A 22,856-nucleotide genomic window follows, 5' to 3' on the forward strand; every position below is an offset into this window, starting at 1 on the left:
GAAAGAGAACACTAAGCATGCCACGCCATGAGAGAGCACCACCAAATAAAAGGCTGAGGCACACAAGTCTACTTAAGGAGAAGCCAGCACTTCTACTTAACACAAACTGAGTCTTCGATACAGAGAGAAAAGACTCCTTTCTCCGCAGAGAGTGAAGTCATGTGTGTAGAGTATCACCTTATAAATTTAATCCCAGGCAAACCAAACAAGAATAGTTTAGATTACGCGGTTGATGGTTGCTAGTAGTTGAATGCCTTCAAGATTTATAGCCTCCTGGCTTGTTCCTGTGATACAATTATGTCAATTTATGAACCTGAAGAATACCTAGTACCTAGGGCGTATCTACTCACTCCTAAATAGTCACTACATATAAGCAAGATAGATAAGCATGTAAGCAAGATTTTTGTATTGTAGTAAAAACTACAACTTTCATTTATCTCATTTTCAGTGGAAAACAAAGTAATTGATTCCATCTTATATCAATAATAAACCTACCTTCATCCCCAGCCCTCTTTCAAAGCATGCCATTTTTAGATGCAAGCCTGTAAAGCTTACTTAAAGGATGGCCTAGGGGTAGGTGATCAAAGTATACTAATCATCTCAGATGGTTGCTTTCTCCTTAGTGGGTCAATTTTCAGAGTAATCTTAACAATGTTCATATTTTCTTCAGTAGATCTGTGTTACTTAACAGATGTTAGACAGGTATATGCTGCTATATAAGCTTCGTCCACAGAAGTATTTTCGGTGTTTTGTCACATACCAAGTAATACATGAGTACTAATACTTGCAATTAAATCATTATTTGCATTCCCCAAAGTTGATTTTCTCTCAACTATTGTACAATCCATATAAGACAGGAAGTCTGGAACTTTATTACATTTCCTACTAGTTTTGAAGCAAATTACTTGTTTTCAAGTAGCAACACTTTTCCCCACTTTAGGTGGACCAAATATTTTAGTCTTGGATTTATAGATGTAAAACATGCATGCTCCTCCAAATGACGAAAGTTAATCCATTAAAGCAGTACCTTCAATACCTCAGCTTTTAAGATTTTTATGGCTGACTCCAATGCGAAATATACAGCATAAAGAAGTAGCCTCTGCCTCAACAAGTGCTCTTTACCTCTCGGTCCACAATGACTTAAGCTACGTCTAACGGACGATGAGCGTTGAGGATGTTTCTACGTAATGTATTCTAAGAATATTAATTACAGAAGTGAAGCGTAAACAGGAGGACGGGGAATGCTGCCTAATTCAATGCTATACCAAGCATACAGAAAAAAAGCTGACAAGTGTGCAAACGGTTCACATACCTCACAAGTCAATAAAAGGAACTATTTCCATAACAACGCATCTTTAGTATTACCGAAGGACAAATTTGCAGGTAAGCTATGTAAAAATGTGCTTTCATTCTACTAATGTCAGAACCAATGGTAATTGTCTAGCTTGTTGAAGTGCACCCAAGTATTAGCCACAGATTAGCAGAGATTGGTTCCAACCCCCCCCCCAATCTAACAGTCTCTGTAATTTCTTTCCTTACAGTGGTAGAGATGCCAGTGATAAAAAGACAATGTTTACACGAGTCCAATTTTTTCAATGTTTTTTAACTTGCTTACGATTATATTTTCAGTGTGGAATGTTTCTAGAGTTATGTTAGGAAGAATTAAATCTATGCAGAGCACTTTGCTGCTTCTTTTACAATGAGCTAGTTTTAGATTTGGAAACGACTGTCAAACATTTTAAAGATAAATGGGATAGAGCTGATAATGACTTTAGCAGTGACATTTTATACCAGTCTTCTGCAGACTACTGTAAATAATGAATCTAACATCTGGAAAAAAAAAATCTACTGAATCGACACTGAATTAACGTCAACTTTTATTACTGGGGAAGCTATTGGGTGATTTTTATTACTTGAAATGCTGCCTTTGGTAAAAACTCAATGGATCACTCTCCATACTTCTCCCTACCCAAATGTTACACCATGTATTCCTTACTTTTACATGATACAGAATATCAAATCAACATGATCCTTCCTTTAAAACTGTTTACATGCTATATATACCCAAGACCATTCCTGTAGGAACTCCTTTTTTGACATCCCAGGTGTTTCTCATGGGGACACACAACACACCAGTCATTCTCATTCAGCAGTACGCACACCAGACTTTTCAAAACTGTATCACAACTGTATATGAAGAAAAACTCCACACCAGTGGTTTGCCCACATCACTTGCCAATGTCCCTTTAATATTAATACACAGAGAAGTAAAACTTTTTCATAAATTTGTTCAAGTATGTGGAACATGTAAAATGCATAAGAATCAATATGGACTTCATTAATGTTATATTTATTTATTTTCCAGCTTCATACAAACTGGATGTAGAAGCATAAACATAGTACATTTCTACCATTTTCAACAAAAATATAACCAATATGTACAATTATTGTATTAAAAATACAAAAGGGATACAGACTCCACCAATGTCTTTCTAAAAGACATACAGGTACAAGTAGTATCAAAAGTATGAGGAAATCACCAGTTAATTGTACATTCTGCACTTGACATCACAGAGCGAACTGAGATTAGCAGTCCTATGGTCTACAATTACATAATGCTTATATAACATTTGTGCAACTTGTGATAGAGCTAGGATTTTGTATTTCTATATGCACATGAGGTCCATAGCCTTGAGAATAAAACTGGCAAATAATGCATATTACATGTAAAATTACAAATGCATAATTGACAATGTGATATATAAGCAAATAGAGAAAAGCTATGATTACAGGAGAGAGAATTAAATAAAGCACTGACATTTGTTTGATACAGTGAAAAAACACTGCAATTTGATCTTTAAAAGTTGAAGCTATTTACGTTTATCTACTGATCAATATGATCAGCTGAGTTCAATGGAAAAAAAAAAAATCCAAGACCAGCAGTTCCTCACATTTGAGTACTACTCGGATTGGCAGCCTTCACTTCTCCGGAGTCTGTGCAAAAACAACACAAAAATAGAGGGGAGGGTCATTTCAGTCATTATAGGGTTAATAGCAGCTGTGAGCAGGTGGTTGCTACACATTGGCCTTCTCTACACATGCAGTGTTCCATGAAGCCATTAACAGTTGTGACTATTTCTGCATTGCAAAGGCTGGCAAATCTAAACGTGTTATTTTTCATTACTTAAAGGCTCGTTTATCCCCTAATGCCAAAGTCAATAGATGGAGGTTATTAGATCAGTGTTAACAGCTGACACGAGCTGTGACATCCCAGCTTGCCTTCACTGCAATGTTATCCAGTTAATTTTTCTTTTAATATAACTACTATATAGTAGTAAAAAAAAAAAAAATATATATATATATAACTTAAAGGTGGGGTTGTCGTCCGTCTCATTAGAATGGGACACTTTCTTTTTTAGTATGCCATCCTGTATTCCGCAAGGCACAGGTATGAGACACACAGCGTCCTCTTCCATCACCGGCCAGTCGCAAGCGCGCGTTTCTGCATTTACGCTAGACGCGGCTGAGGATGCCATTAACAGCTGAGGATGCCATTAACGCTAACATTTACACACTTTTGAAGATTCCGGGGTGGGGCACATTAAGAGTGAAGCGAGACAGTCAAGGAAAGGCTGCACCCCATAACATCTGCCTTCCCTCCTGCCCTGCTCAGCCACGGGACAGCAATATTCTTTCCAGGAGCTCAGGCTGGCAACCCTACGTACAGGTATGAAATAATACTGTAATTACTATGCAGATGCAGTATTTGATCTCCAAAACGCAAACATACAAAAGCGTAACAAAGGCATTGTAAACAAGCAAATAAGCACTGCCTCCTTGAAGGATTTCAATGCATTTTTCTCTTTGTAGGTTAAAGGCCAAATGTCGTTTGACAACTAGCTTATCTCATTAGCCCAATGAGACTAAGTGCTAGGATTGTTATTAAAATCTAAAAGGAAGATTTAAAAAAAACCCTTCCAGGCATTGGGAAGTGCAGCCAGAGTTAATCATCCTGATGTGATGATCTTGGAATTTGGAATGATACTGTGTGATGTGGCAGACAGCGACAGTGGTAGCTTGGAGATTGCTGCACTGTGCATTTCAAGCAACACAGTTTGAAAAGTGCCAGGGCGATTTCTTCACAGTATTTCACATGCAAGGGGAGAGGGGACAGAAGAGGGAGGGGCGGAGGAAGAAGCCCCATGCTGCTTTAAGGCAGGGAAGGAGGCAAATAGGTCCACCATCCTTTAACTATAGTTCCAAGGCTCCTATTCTAGGGACGTCTTCTTGTGCTCTCCTTTAAGGTGGCTCACTCTGGATCCAGAAAAGCCCCAAGTCTTAGACAGCAGAGACTTGTTCATCTTCTGCAAACACAACAGGATAAGGGAAAACAGAATTTAGTTCATATAGAACAAGACTGCTACTGAATGAAACAACCTGTACTGTGCTCATGTGTTGCCCATTTCATTGTATTAGGTATATATTTTAAAGCAATCTAAGTATCTGTACATTTCAGGTCTCATGAGAACTATTCCTTTGTAATTTTGTTCTCAAAGACAGTAAGACAAGTTCTATAACTGAGCTAGGTGCAGTTCCTCAGCCTGACGAACACAACAGCTACTCCTAGATGTCCACTAGCTTCATAGAGTGATCTTACACTTTTCGCTGAATATATATCTGTGATTTAAATTAAGGTTGCATAAAAATTGAGTGCAACTTTTAGCCTTCATTGGTAGAAACAATTAAAATTCTCTTTAATAGTAATCCTCAAAGTGTCAGGTAATTCGGTTAAAGTAGACTTCATTTTTTCCCCATCATGTTCAACTGCAGAGTTCATCCTGCATATAAAAACTTAGTAACTAAGCAGTTCGGAAGGGAAGGGGAACATCAGCCTTTCTATCATTAAACAAAACAAAGCATTCAAGCGTATGATTTGGGCATGGCCCTGCCTAAATTTTGAGCACCTAGCCCTAAAGATGCAATCCAGCTACGCTTGCACTCCACAGAAAAACAGAAAGACTGTGTCTACATTATAGCTGAGCTGAAACATAAAGATACAGATACACTTGGGCAAGCCAGGTAGCAAAAGAGTAGTGGGGTCGTTACGTGAAGCAGTTGGTGTGGAAGACCCAGTGTCCACAGCGTAAGAGTTTCAGGTAGAATGTGAGTGACTATCCAAATAAACCTGACCAGTGATGCTCTCTGAGGCGGACGGCCAGGTATTCTATAGACCAGGATATTTTTTTGACCATTAAATACATGGTTAGTGACAAACATTAAATACACTGGAAACTTTCAGGGCACCCAGGGCTGTACCTGGTGAACATAGACACCTCCCAAGAAGTTGCCTAAGCCAACTGCTTGGTTGTCCAAGATTCAGGTGGACCTACATTCCAAATTTTAAATTATATTTAGGATGAACGGAATTCCTCCCCTTCCAAAAAGTGAACAAATAGCAAGGTTTGAAAGATGGAAGAGTGTTCAGATTATGGCAAGAATTTCTATGTCAGAACACATTTGCATAATTTGCTTCGTGTCTATGAAAGAAAGCGTTGACCATTTTTGCATGCAGCACACTCAAAATGTAACAATTAGAAATTTACCATCTTCCTCTGTGGAAAACCCTTGAGACGGATAGTGAGCAAGACGTGGGTCTGACTCATTTGGTTTATGCCACTGAGGTTTGTTCACAGGCCTGCTAGTTGAATGGCTGTGCGACTGCTGCTGTGGAGTTGATGTCCCATGGGTCTCACATGTCCGTGCCACCATTCTAGACCTCTGAAGTGCTATGTTGTAATCTGGAGGCTTTCTGGTTGGATGGGAACCACCGTCTGCAAACTCAGCAATAGGTATTCCTACATAACCAGGAGGAGTTGGAGGTGGTTCCCGATATCGACCCTCTTTTCGTGCTGCAGGAAAAACAACAGATTGTTGTAAGAGATAGTAGAAGTAAAACTGCTCAAAGGAAAATAAACAGTGAAGTTAAATAAACATCAACTAACTCAACATCCCAGGATGAGAAAAGTTAACTACCATATGGTAGACAATGAGGTCTTGAAAAATAAACCACGCAAGAAAGTACAGAACATACAACATACACAGGATATAGCTATTCTTCCAGTAGTAAAAGCATTACTCTAACAAAATTCACCAAATTACGTGGGGAATTTGTTCAAACTTGGCAACTGAAGCTGTTCCATCAATTGCATAGAATAAAATGTACAGCGACCAAAGTAACGTGGAAAACTCAAGAGTACACAGAAGTGGCAACCGTCAGGAATACTGGCATCTCCCTAAACACATGCCTATCTATCTTAATCCTGAAGATGGGCTTTGTACCTAGGAGCTCAACTCTTGTTTTTAGGATCTTGCTGCAAAGGGGGGAAAAAAGTGCACCCGACATTATTTCTTCCTACAAATCTTACTACGTAATGAGATCTAAGCTACAATTCCAAAAGGTAAGGAGGAGAAGTGGGCTTCATCTTCATATTTTCTGTATGCATTACTGGCCACTGCTCTTACAGTTGTATCATCTGCAAAGTTAAAACTTGAAAACCTGCCCATAAGAACAATGATTAACTATAGTTTATACAGGAGATTGAAAGACCACCACCTAGTTTGTGGACCTCATTGAAGGGCAACTGTTTACTTGAACAAGACTTAACTCTAGGCATTCCTAGATGTTCTCTCTTGCAGAGAACTTCAAGGGAGGAAACAGCGATTAAGAATTTTAAGCGTCTGCAGGGACACAGCAGATAGGCATGACTATTTTGGAGTTATGTACTTAAAGTCAGTTGGGGCTTTGATACTGAACACTTTTTGTGGGTCTAGCCCTTTAACACATGACCACTTAACTTACAATACAAAGGCAAACACAGCAGGAAAAAATACTGACACAGACAATCTACTCTCCACAGCTTGTCATACACCGTATATTCTTGCACAAGTGGCAGTGACAACATCACCCTGCATTATGCAGCATGGAACTGACTGAAAGGGCAGTACAAGCTTAAAATGGGCTGGTGTTACTTGGATGTGAATTTTTATCGACTAAAAATGAAGTCGTCTTGTTATAACAAAACTATTGGACAGTTTCCAATAGAACCTAAGTATTCTTCTTGGACAAATTCTTTTAACTGAGTAAAGCAGCATAAGGAAGTTTCTGAGAGATTTTATTCAAATATTTCTGAAAAGTAAGTCTGATGCAGAATAAATTCTATAGAAAAATTCTACTGAAATACTGCAAGAGATCAATGTCTATTCGGTGCAAAAGAATCATGTAAAAATAGTGGCTTCTGTTGGACAATGACGTGCAGAGTTACATTTGCAGGATAATTAGTTAATAGTACTGAAGTGCATGGAAGTGCGTGGCTTGAATTTTCAGATCTCTTTCACGTTTTCTCTAGTCTCTAAAAACATAGTGGAAAGCACTGCCTTGAGAGGCAAGCTTGGACATGCTTGTTCCACATTCTGGTGGAAACCAAGGGCATCAAAGAGTAGAATTAGAGCGCAGCGTGAATCAGAACCTGGAGTCCTGAACTGAACAACTTCCTCCTCTTCATAGTTCAGGGATTCAGATCTGCACCCAAGCTTTGAGGCAATGGGCCATTACTAAGCAATATACTTGGGCAGAAAATGGAAAAGCAGTTTATCACAGTGGTCTCAGCATGACCTCAATCTGGCAGGCTTTTTCAGCTGTATCAGCACAAAGTGCCTTTTAGATAGTTCTTCATATTAACCTGAAGAAAGGCAAAGTGAAGGGGAATGAAAGGAATGAAAGAGGCAAAAATGCAAAGGTCTTGGATGGCCCAAGGACTGGGATGTGTAGAAAGAATAGTATGAGAAAAATGTTGAGCACTGCCAAAGACACCTTCATGTTCATTTGTATATTATCTGATCTTTCTTTTGTTGAATGATTAGAAATGTATTTCAGCTCTGATTTCCTAGGAACCTCTTCAGTCTCAGCAGTCTAAAGAAACATCTCAGTTGGTATTTAAGCACAAAGTGATCCCATTTTCAGAAGTAAGCAATATTCACAATTATCAGACAAGTAATACAGATGTATAAAATAAAAGGCTTCTAAAAAAATCAGGCCACATTTATTAGGATATCTAAATATAGAACATGGAGCCTTACTGTGAAGAGAAATTCACATTTCAGGACAGACACCTAAATACATCAACCTCTCAAAATACTGTCCAGCAGTTGAGCTATTTTTTTGATGTATGGCAGGCTCTCTTGAAACACAAAGGCGCTGCCAGAACCGAGAATCAGCAGTGAAGTGGTATTTTTCCCTAGTAATAAATGTACAGTTAAAGTGGAAAATTTGAGAGAGACTGCAAAATATTTGGGTTTGTTTTAAAAATAAAAGAAAAAAATCGAGACAAAAGAAATGCAGCTTTAGAACAGTACGAAGAACCATAAGCAAATGAACTAAAATACTTCATGGTAAACAAAACTTAACTTACCAATAAGCCCCTTTGTACTACTTGATGATACTGCTATATGAGTGGGCACAGGAGCTGGCTTTGACTCCTCTGCTGGTACAGATGTTATGCTACTGGTTTCAGCTTCAATCGAAACATCCTTCCCACCCCTCCGCTTTATGGTACCTGTATCACCTTCCGAGTCCTCTCCCCAGTAGCCTGTTGAGGATGCCCAGCTTGCTCTGGACTGTGCTTGATCAAGGCCCTCCCTACCTTGACTTTGCCTGCCATACTTTGTGCCATGATCGGAGAACATCAGCTGGTCCATGTGACTGCCCGAGGCCCACAGTCCTGCCCCATCGCCTGAACTATCGAAATGAGCATGTCCAAAAGGCAGAGTCTCCCAGCTTCTCTGGTGCTGTATTGTTTGTATGTTGTCATGAGAACCACTTGAACAAGAAGTCCAGCTACCACGGCCACTGTCAGCTGCATCGAGCGAAGCTCTGTCCCCCTGATCCTGTGACAGTTCTTCTGTACTAGGAGAAGAAAGGACAGTTGCTCCAGCATACAGGCCTCTGGTCTCTGAGAGTGGTGCGTATGAGCTAGATGCACATTGAAGAGGGGGAAGAAAAAAAAAAAAGAAGAAATCCAGTGTTGGAATTGGAGGTCACTTACACATAAAGAGCTCAACAGTCAAGAGAAAAGCAAACATATTGGGGGCGGGGGCAGGCATTGGACTAGATGACTTTTAAAAGGTCCCTTCCAACCCAAACCATTCTATGATCCTATGATCGAAGGTTTTGATGCAACTTATGTTAAGTATTGTTTGCATTAATGACTAATTCAATTTTGAGAATAGAACACTTTCCTTTCAAGGTCATCTTCAATAAAACAAACAAACAAAATAATTACTGGATAAGCATCCTGACAAAACTTAACACTTCAGTGGAGTCATTTCAAAAGGTGAAATCTTAACTTTACAGGAGCCCTTTGAGACCTTTAAAGGTCCCTTCCAACCCAAACTATTCTTTGATTCCAAGACAGGCAAACCACACTGACATATATAAAGGAGAACAGACTGATATATAGGGTTTCTACCGCTTTTTCCAGCCGTGTGAAGCAAAGGATCAAAAGTCAGAAACAGAGTTTTAGCGAGAGGTGGCTGAAATTCAGGTTTAGGTTTCAGCTTTTCAGATTTTTTTTCCTGCTTAGGAAATTCTTAGGAACGCCAACTTTTCAGCATTTCTTGCAAATGGAAATGTATTTAAACCTTAATTTTGGGAACACATGCTACTTCATACAGCAAGTATGTTTTCCGTAGCCTTTCAGCGATTAAGTAAGCCTGACACCATCACTGACATAGCAGCAGAGAAACCGACAAAGTGTCACTTCTGTTTAGCAGCCGTCTGGGCTCCTGGGATTTGTCCTTCCAGGGCGGCTTGCTATGCAGACTGGAACCCTGAACTTCCAAATATTTAAGACATCTGACTGAAGAGTTTGCATAGCCTGGGATTCCCAAAGCTGAAGTATACTAGTTTTGGAACAGGCCTGCCATCCACAGACCCTGCAGGATTAAAAGCCCTGAACCCATTCAGAGGACTGAAGCATCCAAATAACAGCTCAGAGAAGTAAGTGGAGACTAAATAGGAGCCAGAGCTCCAATTACTTTCAGACCAAGGCTGACTACTGGAGATTTAGAGAACTCCTCACAGCACTAGCTTCCCCACCATTGCAGAAGTTAATTACCTAGAAAACCAGCAACCTAATATGAATTTTAGCTTCCAATTATTGTTGACTAGAAGAGGTATTTGGGGTAAAATATTTTTGAGTTTGATAAATATGCACTTTTCTATGAAACAGACTGGAAAATTACTAGCTATTTCTGTCCCCAGCTTGATCACTGAATAATTGTATGAATAATTTCTCATCTAATTCATTTAATTCCCCATCTATAGAACAGGCTAGGATACTAGTTTGCCATAAAGAGGATAACCTACAGCACTACTAAATTCTCAGATGATAAGGTCTACTGAGGTAAAGTCCTACTGCTGTAGACCTCATCACACACTCAGGAGTGCAAAAGCTTTTCTTGTCAGAAAATGGAGCATGATCAGCATCGAAATAGTGTTTTTTAAGAGCAGGGGAGAAAAAAAATATTTGAGAGATAACAGGGAAAGTTACACGAACAAATATACATGCCACATACATTATATTTTCATATAGTGTGTAAATAAATATCCTACCCTAAGCTGTATTGATCTGGTTCAATCATGATTCTTCTATCAATCCTTCCCACACCAAGATTTGTCTCCACGATGCTGACAGAGTGCCTCTGTCTCCTCTCATCATGCAGGGAGACTGGCATGGAGTCAAAAGAGGAATTGCTGACAATACTAGATCTGGAAGAAATTTCGCTGTGACCAGAATCTGAAAAGTTATCCACCGTGCCGCTAGGAGCCAAAGTGTAGCCTGCAAAGGGAACGTCACGTTAATCAGCCTCTCCAAGAAGCCTGCTCAGTCATTGCCAGGCAGCCAGCAATATTTACCGCTGCTGCTGTAGTAAATCAAAACTACGGTTACATTTTATTCACAGAAGTAGCATCGCAAAAAGACCAAGATACATATATAACGTTGTATATTCTACCTCTTAATAAAGAGATTTAAGATTGTGGGAACACACGCTACTCCTTTAGAAACCAACTGCTCATCTTCCTTCTTGTCTGCCCTCCTCCCCCAAATTATTCTCAAATGCATCATCATACTTGTATCCCTGCATTATAAAAATCTCACTTCTCAAAAAACTGCCTGGACATAAACACTGTCACCAAGATTGGGATGAAAGAGATGCCCTGGACAAGATTACTGCTTAAAAGTAACGCAAGAGACCCTCTCACACAGTTTTTCTGTTCTGCAAAGCTATACTTCAGAGATGAACAGCAGATACATCATGAAGCACAGATGTCTGGCCCGACTGCTTATTACATACCTTGGCAGCTGAGGAGGGGGGGGACAGGTTTTCAAGCTTTCTTTGTAGTACTTGGCTAACTAATTACGTTCCAAATAGCGTATATTACCAGAATTATACCATAATTTGGAGGTAGTATTGACACTGCCAGACTGAGGTAAAATCTGCAAACCACGTCACAGAGGCAAAAATCAGCAAATTCAGCTTTCGTTTTAGTATTAAATGAAGTTGTGCTGAATGTTCTTGCCAGACAAGTTAAAGATCATTAAACAACATACATCCACATCTAGTAACTGCAGTTTTCATTTTTTGCTTTCAGTCTACATGTGTCAAGATGACTTCAACTGATCCATCCCTATTCACTTGCTGAGAACATGGAATTAATGCTGCCATTTTTGTCTGAAAGGACATACCATTAGCTTCACGTCACCATCAAATCAAAGATTTAAAAAAAAAATTATAATCATGTTTATGAATTGCTTTTTGCAAAATTAAAGTACTTTTCCCACTATAAGCCAAGTACAGAATCCCAATTCCTTTTTCAAGAAATGCACAGGCCTGACTCTTTGCTAATGTAGTATTTGGGAGAAATCATGATGACAAAGACTTGAGGTGATAACCTAAGTCTTCTCTACATAACATCCTCCTCCATCTGACCTGTGTAAATATCACTTCGATGAAGATTCTGGATAGGCATTGGTACTTTCTTCCCATATTCATCTCTCCCCTTTTCAGATCTCTGTTTACACAATTAGACTTATTTTTTCCCTTTTTGTTTCCATAAGCCCCACCTATCCCGGAGGTCCTTGGTGAATTGTTATTCTTGTTACTGTTCTCACTTCCAAGAGGAGAGGAGGAACTGGTTAGGTGCATTAGTCTGGAGCCATAAGGTCTCAGCTGATCGGCACTGCCACCTACCATGTTAAGAAAAGGGCTTAGCTATCCATTTGATAAGAAAGTAGAAAAAGTGATACCCACACAAGTTTCAAATCCTTACCATTCTTGTGCAGTTTAAGGGAAGTTATTGCTACTGGGAAGTCTCCCACACTCTTCTCTTCAGCATTCTGAACTTCTATGATGGGAACTCAACCGCAATATATATATTTTACTATAATGTTGTATTATCTAACAGTTAAACTGAACTTTTATGATATTCTGAAAAGACAATAATTTAGAAGTTATCTGCGTTGCAGCTAGGCTGTCATACTCCCAAAAGGTCTGGTTTTTATTTAAACTACAGGAAAATGCCTCCATTCTCCTTTTTGTCAATTCATTAGCAGAACAAGTACAATGAAAAAACAAACAGGTTTAAAAAAAATCCTTTTAAAGTTCTAAATTCACTTTAAAAAATAACTCTGTGAAATCATTTAAAATTAACTCAGTCAAGAAAGCTCCAGTGGACAATACTATTCCTCAAATATCCATACACATTGTTTGAATAATTAATTAGACTGCTAATAAAACGTTGTATATTAGTGATTTGAATCTCAAATATCTTAAGCCTGCCTGTCATACATAGGTCTCATCCCATCCAGATGCATGAGACAGCAAATGATTCCTATAATAGGTTAATGTGCTCAATGCTGTACAAAGATTTTACGCTTCAATCTGCACATCCTGCCACTGGCAGGAAACACTGATGATGGGAATAATTTTTGTCAGAAGCAGCTGTAATGAGAGTGACCTTCTGCATCAAATCCTGTATCAGATCAGGTAATTTTTCCTGGCTTTTGCTAACCAGAGGGCTTTCAGGTATCCCTGAAATCAGGTTCCCAGGTGTCCTTTCAGGCATTCCCACTGTGCACTATACTTCCTGCCCTCCTGACCATGTGTGACACAAGTAGGAACAGCAGTAATTTAACCTGAGTGTCCAAATTCTCTCTCAGAAGTTTCCAAAGTCTATGAGCTTCAGGAAGCAGGATGAGAAATATTGCAAGTCTAATACCTTTCCGTGGAGAGCTCTGTGGTGAAGTGGGAGGAGAAGACAGCTGTGAAGATGCACTTGATATTGTGTCTTCAGATTGTTTCTTGTGACGGTCCAAGCTTCCTTCTTCAGATAATGAAAGAATTTTCTTTAAAGCTTGTGGGGAGTTAATCCCTTTAAATAAGACGATAGATGTAAAGTTCAGTATAAATACATCTTTCTGTTTCACAATGCATTTATAGAGCAGATACCATACAGGAAAAAAAACCTTTTTTTCCCTATACGTTTGAGAGTTTCTGACACTAGTTTAAAGGAAGCAAAAAGTTTAAACGTACTCCTGTTTAAAATGCAGTGTTTTATTTCTGCATATTCGTGAAGCTGGTATTTCGTTTTGGCCACCTAAAATAAATACTTTGTTACAGCAAACACAACGCAGACTTGGTGTTGCAGAATATTACCTATACAATATATAAATCAAGGATATGCATAGTAATGGTTACTGAGAAATCTGAACTAAAGTTATGTTGAATACAAACACACACAAATCTCATTGGTTAGTGAAGGTTTATGCAGTAAGAATTGAAACTGTTCTCCTGTTTCTCTTCTATTCAGACTAGCCTAGCAGGTCAAAGCAAGCTGGAAAGAGGATAAATAATATTAGGCTTACAAAACAAGGCCATCCTGCAGCTGCCTTTCTCCATTTCATTTTTAAGAACTATCTCCGCACCAGCTTATTTTGGGAAACTAAAGAGTAACAACATCCTGAAGATGATGTATGATGTAAAGATCTAGGGCATCAAGAATTGCTTTTCTTAGGCAACATTTATCCATCTTTCTCTTCCCCTCCCCTCAAAAATCTACCTTGGGATAGTCTTAGAAATGAAAATGGAGCTTCTCTGACAGTTTTGCCAATGTTTGTGGTAAAGGTAATTTTCAAGCATTCTACAGAATTTATCTTTGATCTGTTGAATCACAATGCTGCTATCAATAATTTACAGTTGCTTCATCAACATAACCTAATCAGTTTTCAGAAACTTTCCCACCATGAGCAAAAAATGCAGTCTATGGCGCTTCAAAGTCCTTTTTAAGATTAAAATTTAATGGCAAAATCAACAAGAACTAGCTGAAGATAGAATTGTTTCTTGCTCATATTTCTGAGCTCTCTAGCAGCCTAAGCAGTACACAAGTAAAACTAATAAAAAGTGAAATCAGAATTAAGCTCTTGTGAAATTATCATCACCTAACAGGAAGGTCCATTTATACTATATATACTTATTTAGGAGTATTACTGTATTTTAAGTGATATGTAAGACGTTCTTTAATAATGCATATATGTTATGTACACATGCTGGGGCACTGATTTGGAAATGAGAAGAAATTCCTATAGTCCGGTATCTTTGAGCAACATGTAGGCAGTAACGACTGAGTAACAACAAAAAAAAAAGCACTAGGGAGCAGAGGTCGAAGTGATAATTCTCAGTGTGAAACTTCAAGCCTACATTTCTAACAGGACTACCAGTTCGAGCAGGCCTGAATTTCACACTAAATGTCCAACTTTTGAAAAAAAACTCTCCACACCAAAACTACTGAGGCATCTCAGACGGGTCACTCAAAAACTCCCAAGTCACTAACCCCTTTGGAAAAGTTAAGCCACGATCCAAGGGCAGATGGTCAGAAACGTTCAATTCTTTCCAGCTGCTAGCAACATGTAAATACTTATACTGATTAAATTGACAGGATGCTTTCCTAGATTTCTTTCTTTCCATTTCTAAAGATGATAATTATGCACACACACTGCATGAGCTGGTATAATCTGCATATAGATTATATGCAATTAAGATTTCTAGAATTCTCTAGAAATAGAGGTCTGAATCTCATTTGATTAAACATGTCTCCCTAACATGAGCAAACAAACTCCAGAGTATTAAACCAAACTCTTCTCTGTTCCACTTACCGAATGGTGGGAGATCTTTGACTGGCACTTTCTTGCGAGAGGGATAAAGAGATACAGCAGGGACCTGCAATGCTTGGTTTACTTTATGTTGCTGTTGCTGCTGCTGCACTTTCTGCTGGATGCCTGCCCGGGGAGCCACCGGTGACGTTTCAGATTTTCCAGATCGCTTGTCTCCTGTATTCTTCGGCACTTTGCAAGAAAACGGAGACAGCATAGAATGACTACTGGCTAAAAATATTGTGGGAGTTTTTATCTGAGTATGCAAAGCCCTCCAATTAATAATTAAAAGGTGCTCAAATACTTGTACAATGAATGCAGTAGGACACATGTAGAGAGAAAAGATAAAGAGGAAAAGAGGGGGAGATTTAACTCCATTTAAAATATGTGTGTTACCAAAGTACCCTTACGCTCTTTCTCAAAATAGAAGTTTTGCAAGTTATACTTACCAAAAACATGACCAGAAGTTATACTGGGCTATCATAAGAACTACAATTGGTTTAGAATGGATATATAATTACTATTTTCTACCCTCAAATCATAAGGAAACCAATTTCCAGGATAAGGTCCCCCTCCACTGCAACCAGCTACAGCCCTCCAGGTGCCTCTGAAACACCTGGACATAAAGAAATCCCCTTTTCCCTCTCCGGGCCAGGATATCCAGGATGACCAACCCTATTCACACCAACGGCCCGAGTATGCGAGAACTGCAGAGAAACTTTTGGCTCCCCCATATCCTTTGTACAGGTAAATCTAAAGAACCGTTGTGCCCTTTGGCATGACATTATCTGAAAAGCCTTATCTCCAATGTAAATGCTCTCTTTCTATATTGTTAATCTGCAAGACGATTTCCTTAAGATTCATAGAAGTTCAGTACTTGCAAATTATTAGAAACCTCATTTTCCACCTCATTGTCTAGTTACTGTTCTCAGTTACTTCCTTGGAGAAGAAACATAGAGGTATATCTAATAGCTTCCTTAAAATCCATGACAAATGGCAATGCTCACATGTGTTGGTGGCTGGCTCACACTGCAGAGACAGTGTCTGGAGGCTCTCTTCATCCATTTCCAGATCCAAGTTTGAGAGATACTGCTTTACTTTCCGTGCCATCTGAGCATCTTCATACAGTTTTTTAGCATTAAGGAAGGAGCTGCGACGGACCCGCTTTTTATGACCCCCCGTTTGCGCAACATCCAGCACAGCTGCATTTGTACTGCCCTGGCTGAGAGACCTGGAGTGAAGAGGGGGCAGGAGGAGGAGGAAAGAGGGGAAAAGTATGACTTAGTCCAACAGAGCATCACTTGATAAACATGAAACATGCGAAAGATTGCATGAATGTCAGTCTATGGTCAAAGCTTACATGCCTCATTCCAGTAAGTCAAACAGCTATAACAGATAGAAAGATGAGGGTCAGGAAATCTTTCTACTTGGTTACAGGCACTATTTTAATTAAACAAATATTTTAACCTATTCTGCTCCAACTAGGCAATATCACTTCACACATCTAGAAAGGCATTCAAGCTAGCTCTCTCACGTAAGCCAGCTACTGAGCAGATTGGAGCATTAGGAAAAGCTCATGCAGTAAGGCAATGCTGACAGAAGACTACAGTTGAGGTTCAAATTTAAGTACATATAGAGAAGGCATTTTGAAAGCTCTCTAAATAACTTTTAAATCAGACCGTATAGAAAATGTACAGCTGAGTTTTACAGAATAGAACTTCCTTGTAACTTGCTAGGTTCAAGACAGCTTTTTGTTAAATAAAATGATCAGCTAGTTCATGATGAAATAAATGTCATGCACATTTCAATGTATGTATGCCTATATCAAAGTTATGCATTGTTCCTGAATTGCTAAGAGTAAAAATGATGGCTGAATTGTAATACGAAAATACCGTAAGTCTGTAAGTTTTAACTTTTGTATTTAATTGTGATAATTGCTTATTAGGCATAAGAAAGTTAACAGCAATTTTCAGCTGTTGCAACCTTGCCATTTTATAATTTCTCTTTTACTGAAAGTCACTTCCTTTGGCAATTTAAACTGGAGGTGGGGGAGAACACCCCACTCCTATCTACAACCACTTATAAATAATTTACAACTTTTGTGTATTAACCTCAAAAGCAAAAGCACTCCTGGATTAAAATGTATCGTCAGTAAAAAATGGTTAACAAAAATAAAAAAAGTGTCAAAGCACCAGAAAATTAAAGATAGCAAGTAGGAAACAATGCAAATGGTAAGTGAAGAATGAATGTCTGTGAGTGTTGTCTCCACCACTTACCCCAAGCTCCTCCATTTCTTCTTCCTGCAAGTGAGAGCCAGGAAGAGTAAAGCATGGGTTTAAGAAGAGACAGAGAAAGATCACAAGCTCAGAAAGAAAAAGACCAGACCTCAGGACAAGCAGTTCTGGAAGCCCACAAACATTAAAAAGAGCCTTGACTCAGGCATACAGTCAGATACTACAAATTCTTCTAGCTCAAATTAAGAAAAAGAGTAGGCAATAAGCTGGTCTAACATGAAGCCAAAGAGCATTCACTCCACGTTCTCTAACGCTACTAGCTGACACTGCTTCAGATACCTTCCCACTCCTACTAAATCAAAATTACAAGGCCAGCACACCTCAATGTTTCAAACAGACTAATACATGTGTGTTCAAGCCAGTATCCCCCCTTCCCTCCCACTAATGGAATCTCATTTTTGTGAAGTAACTGGCAGCTAAGGTATAATATAAAACATTTTAATATATATTGATAAACACAAAATGTAATGATTTCCCCAGTGTTAGAACACCACATAAATTTGGTAAATCATTAAGAACAAACAAAAAACTCATACTGCTCCAACAGAACAAGGGGCACTTGGAAAGCACCTCCTGCTGACCTAGCCTTCTCTCAGCTGGGAAAAGCTCTGCCCAATACAACACACTTACCTCGTTCTAAACATTAAAGCAGGATCCATGTTTACAGATGCCATGCGACCAACATGGCGTATCTCCTTCGCAATCATTCTCAGCTTCTCAAAATTGACCAAGCCCTCCACTTTTGAATCATTTCCTACAAGCAACAATTAACATCAGTTATTGGGTGTCAAAGTTAGTTTTCCTTAGCTAGTAAAAGATGATGTACTTCTGCTTTTACCTTCATGGAGGAATGTAAGGTCTTTTTTGATAACAGGAAACAGGGGGATAATGGGAGGCTGTAGGTTTTGGCTGTTAAGGACATTACGATATTTTGCCATGTTCCTAGATGGATCAAACAAGTCCTGCAGATCTTGAAACAGTTTTTCGTACTTGCTTGGAAGCTTTTCCCAAGTAGTTCGGAGCCTTGCAACTGGTGCCAAATTCAGGCCACTTGAAACAAACAAAGAAAGTGCAAAAAAGTTCAAGAACAATAGAAAGAAACAAAAAATCCTAGAAAAGACCATGTTAAATTTTGTATGGGAGAAACACCACATAGCCAGAATAGCTGTCAATAAAGTAACAGAAAGTGAAAATTTCCTTTTGCCAGTGCGTATTACAGAACAATTAAGATAATTTTTGTAGAAACCATAAAAACTGGAGGTACCTGCATGATGTAAACAGATAAAGGTTACACTTGGATGAGTACTTAAAACTTACAGAGAGTATGTACTTTTATTACTTTGGAATAGTGTCTGAATTGATAACATTATAATAATCTAGGAGTACCTTAGGATCACCCTTTATTTCCAGATTCCCAGACTGGAAGAAAAACCATCTTCCACGTACATAATGGTAGGCAGTGACAGCACAGTGACCCACCTTCTTGCTGCAATAATCCACCTGACTTTGCTGTTTCTAGATCAAAGTGTTATAACATACTATATATTTGAGGTTATTCTGAAGCTGTAGGTGGTACAAAACCCATTTTTTTTTCCTTTAATGGCATTGCTTGTCTTGCTATTCATTTCTCCCTATGGGATAGTTTGGTATCTAGAATCTTTCCTTCACTCAAGTTTTGCTGGCAGGCAGGCTGCTTTTATTTCTCATTGAGATCAGCTGAAATAGCTGAGCTAAATCTCCAGATTTTTATGTCTCAGAGATGCTGACTGATTATCAACATGGCTCCTTGACTCTGGAACTTGCCACGTTTGATTGAATGGTATTCAAAACCAGTGGTCTTCATCAGAAAGTGTCCCATTCAATCTGCTGACTGAATATGACAAGGGCTTTTGCCAGACACAGTGATAAAATTGTCATTTTAATGCAACTTACTCAAGCTTTTTCATAAGCAACAATATTTAGGGATTTTTTGTTGTTGTTGTTAGGTTCTTTTTGCTTAACTTGGGAGACTCTCAAGGAAAAGTGAATGTTTTAAAAAATGTGTATGAACACACACATTAGAGTTTCCTTTCCTCCTTTGCATTCCAAAACTAAGAAAGATTTTCTGTCTGAGAATCCTAGTACTTTTTTTATTCTTATTAAAAGATCTTAATTTACAGCTTATTATATGGCATTGTAGCCCGCTATTGACCATTATCAGAGTTCCATCCAAGAAACTGCTGATGCAAAGAAAGCCAAAGCAACATATCATGGCTCAATGAATTCAAGATACTGGGATCTATATATAAAATGATGAGCTCCCCTTGGGAAATTAACACATTCATTTATGACAATGTTATTTTTCTTCATATAACTGCTGTTTCTTTTGGCCTTTATTTTTAAATAAGTGCAGTAGTTTCTCTAGTGCCATGTTCACCAATGTCTCTTGCCTCACTGTCTCAAGCAATAAGTACATAATAGTAACATTCAAAATAATATTTCAGCAAATATTTCAACGTCAAGTTCAGATTACCAGAAAATGCCCTCCTTATTGGATTGCCAAGTGTTGATGTTAGCAGTATTAATTGGTTTACTCTGTTAAATACATTTTTTTTAGATTGACTTAAGTAAGACTTTGCTTTTTACTTAGAAGTAAAATTAAAGGCACAATACCTAATGATGGCAAACATCGAGTTGAAGTTCTTGCATTCTCTGCAGTGTAGTGCTATCTTAATGAAATGCTTAATGATCTTCATCCTTTTCAGCTGGTTGGTTTCTCTTAGAATCTCAGAAGCCACCCAGAATGTTTCTTGATTTATCACCTCTTCAAACTTTTTTAGATTAGTGCAACCTGTTTTTGATTTGAGTTTAAACAAGTCATCTATGTATTCTGTGGGTTCAATATTACGGAATAGCTCAAAGTTTCTCATGGAGAGTTGGGTAGCCACCTCAACAGTACTGAGCTGTAGTAGGGAAATTTGACTTTCCCTTAGTAACTCTTGAGCATCTTCATCTGAACAAAGAGTTTCTGTTTCCATGTTGTTCTTCAGGTAATACCTGTAAAAACAAAATTCAAAAAGACACTGGATAGAATATACTCAAATATTAGTGACAGTTACAGTAATGATCCAGCTGGATTTGTAGAATAAATTGAATTTCACCAGGCCTAGATATTAATTCAAAGTTGCATAAGGAGCAATTTCTTACAAAGAAATAGAACATCAATAATTAAATAACTCTCCTATTAACAGGATTTTGACTTAATAAACTAGTATCATCAGCTTTAGCTCACAGCCCCCGGTCTCACCTGCCACTCAGCTGTATCCTGTCAGCAAGCTTGGATAACTGATCAGGAAGCCTCCTTTGCTTGATGACACCCTCAGGTGTGACAGAGACTTCACATAGTGAATATGCATCAGGGGTTGCAGTGAGAGCAAATTCCCTGATAGCCTGGATGACCACTTCCTTTGCTGTTGTGTCCTTACTGATCATGATGTAGCGACTTTGCTGATCTGCCTTGAAAACCCTCAGAACTTGATCTGGTAAGTCTGGAGAAAAAAAAAAAATTACATGCATGGTATGCACTTCAGTAAAGCAAAAAAAAAAAAAGGTGTAAGAGCAAGCAACAATATCAGTTACATTGAGTCTAATTACTAGTGCTATAATTTTTTATTTCAGTATCGTTTCACCTCTCTCCTCCTTACAAAACAGGTGTTTTGTTGTGGTTTTTTGTTTATTTTATTTTATTTTTAAATTAAAGACTAGTTCTATTAACAAGCAGGAAAAGAAGTTAGCTAGGCTATTGATGGGGCAAGCCACAAAAATATATGCTAACATTTCTGAAGTTTGGACAAACTAATGAGCAGTCTCATTTTCACAAGTGTTGAATCTGGTAAATTCCATTGAGATCTAAGAAAAATCAAAGGCACTCAAAAACACTACGCTATACACTGACATATGAGAAGTTTAAGAAAATTAGGTGATAGGAGTGTCAATCTTCCTAAGGATGTTTTTAAGGAAATGGACTCATTTACCTAAGCCTGACGCTCAACCGTAGTGCCACCAAGGGAAGACATGTACATATAAGTATCTAGGAATATGCATGTATAATGGCCAGCATGCATGCATACACAAATAAACTGCAGTAGTATTAATGCATCCAAGTACTTAATTATCAAAAATACTCTATCCTTGACACATTTAAATCATAATAATAAATGTGTAAGTAACAGACTAGAAACTTGCTCTTTATTTCTCTGTGTTTTGGTAATTAAGAAATAAAGCAGACAGAGATAGAAAAACACAAACATTTGACTTCTAAATATAGTATTGTTTCCAGTGACTGATGACAGAAAACTTACAGTGAACGCCTACACGGCGGCTGTTTTCAGGAAATCTGGAAAATTACCAGCCTACCTCCAAATGTTGGATTTGGTAGTTCCATAAGCTATGTGGAAATACCAAATCCGTACGTATTTCCATTAATGTATTAAAATCTAGACCCATTAATCAACTGACATTTGATTGTTATCATTGTATTATAAAAAGAAAAAAAAAAAACAACCTAAAATTGTACAGCTTTCCACCACTGGATTTTTAACATAAGGTATTTTTAACTGACAAGTACTTTCAATTAATTTGATTTCTTCCCTCTCTTACAAATAATTTTTTGTGTTTGTGCGTGGCATGACATCTAGTCATTATTCTTTCTTTAATATGTTTTTTAAAAATTTATTTTCTTAAAAAAATTTTTTTTTAGATCGTAACGGTCATACAAACAAGAAAATAGATAATAATAGAAAGCCTTCTGAATCTACAGCCAAAAAATGATCATCATTAAAAAAACAAAACCAACCCTGAAAAAAACAGCTGCCAGATGAAAACATTCACTTTGGTACAACCACAATCTTTTTTGGCAAGACCTGAATGTGCATAATGTGTATTCAAGTTACTACAGAAAGGTCTATTCAGCAACAGAAATCTTGTGACAAAAGAAGAAAAATTAGTGTCTTCCCACTGCTGCTGCATGTCTGCAAAATAATCATTCAGAAAGCATTAAGATAAATCTCTCTGATATGAGTTGATTTACATGCCACAAAGGCTGTTTAAGCTTAAATGTATTAGTTTATAAATTTCATGCAACTAAGCCCTTTTACTTGCATAGATGTTATAACTTTTAAGCTCACAGTGGTCTTTTTGCAGCTTGAGAAGCTCTCATACTGAAACACATGAGAATGGAGTGATTACATCATCAGTTACACATAAACAGGTCTCAGCACAGCCCCTTCTAAGTACTTGAGTCAAATGTACAAATATG

General features: G+C 38.2%; 1 protein-coding gene across 2 annotated transcripts in view; it reads right to left on the reverse strand.

The window, feature by feature from the left end:
* Positions 1-2,222: 2,222 nt before the first annotated feature.
* Positions 2,223-22,856, reverse strand: part of RAPGEF2 (Rap guanine nucleotide exchange factor (GEF) 2) — a 134,206-nt gene continuing 113,572 nt past the window's right edge. For both annotated transcript variants that reach the window (XM_010290754.1, XM_010290755.1), the window contains 12 exons: positions 20,847-21,087; positions 20,213-20,596; positions 18,399-18,610; positions 18,191-18,314; positions 17,543-17,566; positions 16,274-16,497; positions 15,270-15,458; positions 13,337-13,489; positions 10,670-10,895; positions 8,469-9,028; positions 5,604-5,909; positions 2,223-4,364 (listed from right to left, as the gene is read on the reverse strand). In XM_010290754.1, the coding sequence (XP_010289056.1) occupies positions 4,339-4,364; positions 5,604-5,909; positions 8,469-9,028; positions 10,670-10,895; positions 13,337-13,489; positions 15,270-15,458; positions 16,274-16,497; positions 17,543-17,566; positions 18,191-18,314; positions 18,399-18,610; positions 20,213-20,596; positions 20,847-21,087 (2,669 nt within the window). In that variant the 3' untranslated portion in view covers positions 2,223-4,338. The remainder of the gene's footprint in view (positions 4,365-5,603; positions 5,910-8,468; positions 9,029-10,669; positions 10,896-13,336; positions 13,490-15,269; positions 15,459-16,273; positions 16,498-17,542; positions 17,567-18,190; positions 18,315-18,398; positions 18,611-20,212; positions 20,597-20,846; positions 21,088-22,856) is intronic.

The sequence above is a fragment of the Phaethon lepturus genome, unplaced genomic scaffold (genome assembly GCF_000687285.1).
Source record: "Phaethon lepturus isolate BGI_N335 unplaced genomic scaffold, ASM68728v1 scaffold6397, whole genome shotgun sequence".
Classification (NCBI taxonomy): domain Eukaryota; kingdom Metazoa; phylum Chordata; class Aves; order Phaethontiformes; family Phaethontidae; genus Phaethon; species Phaethon lepturus.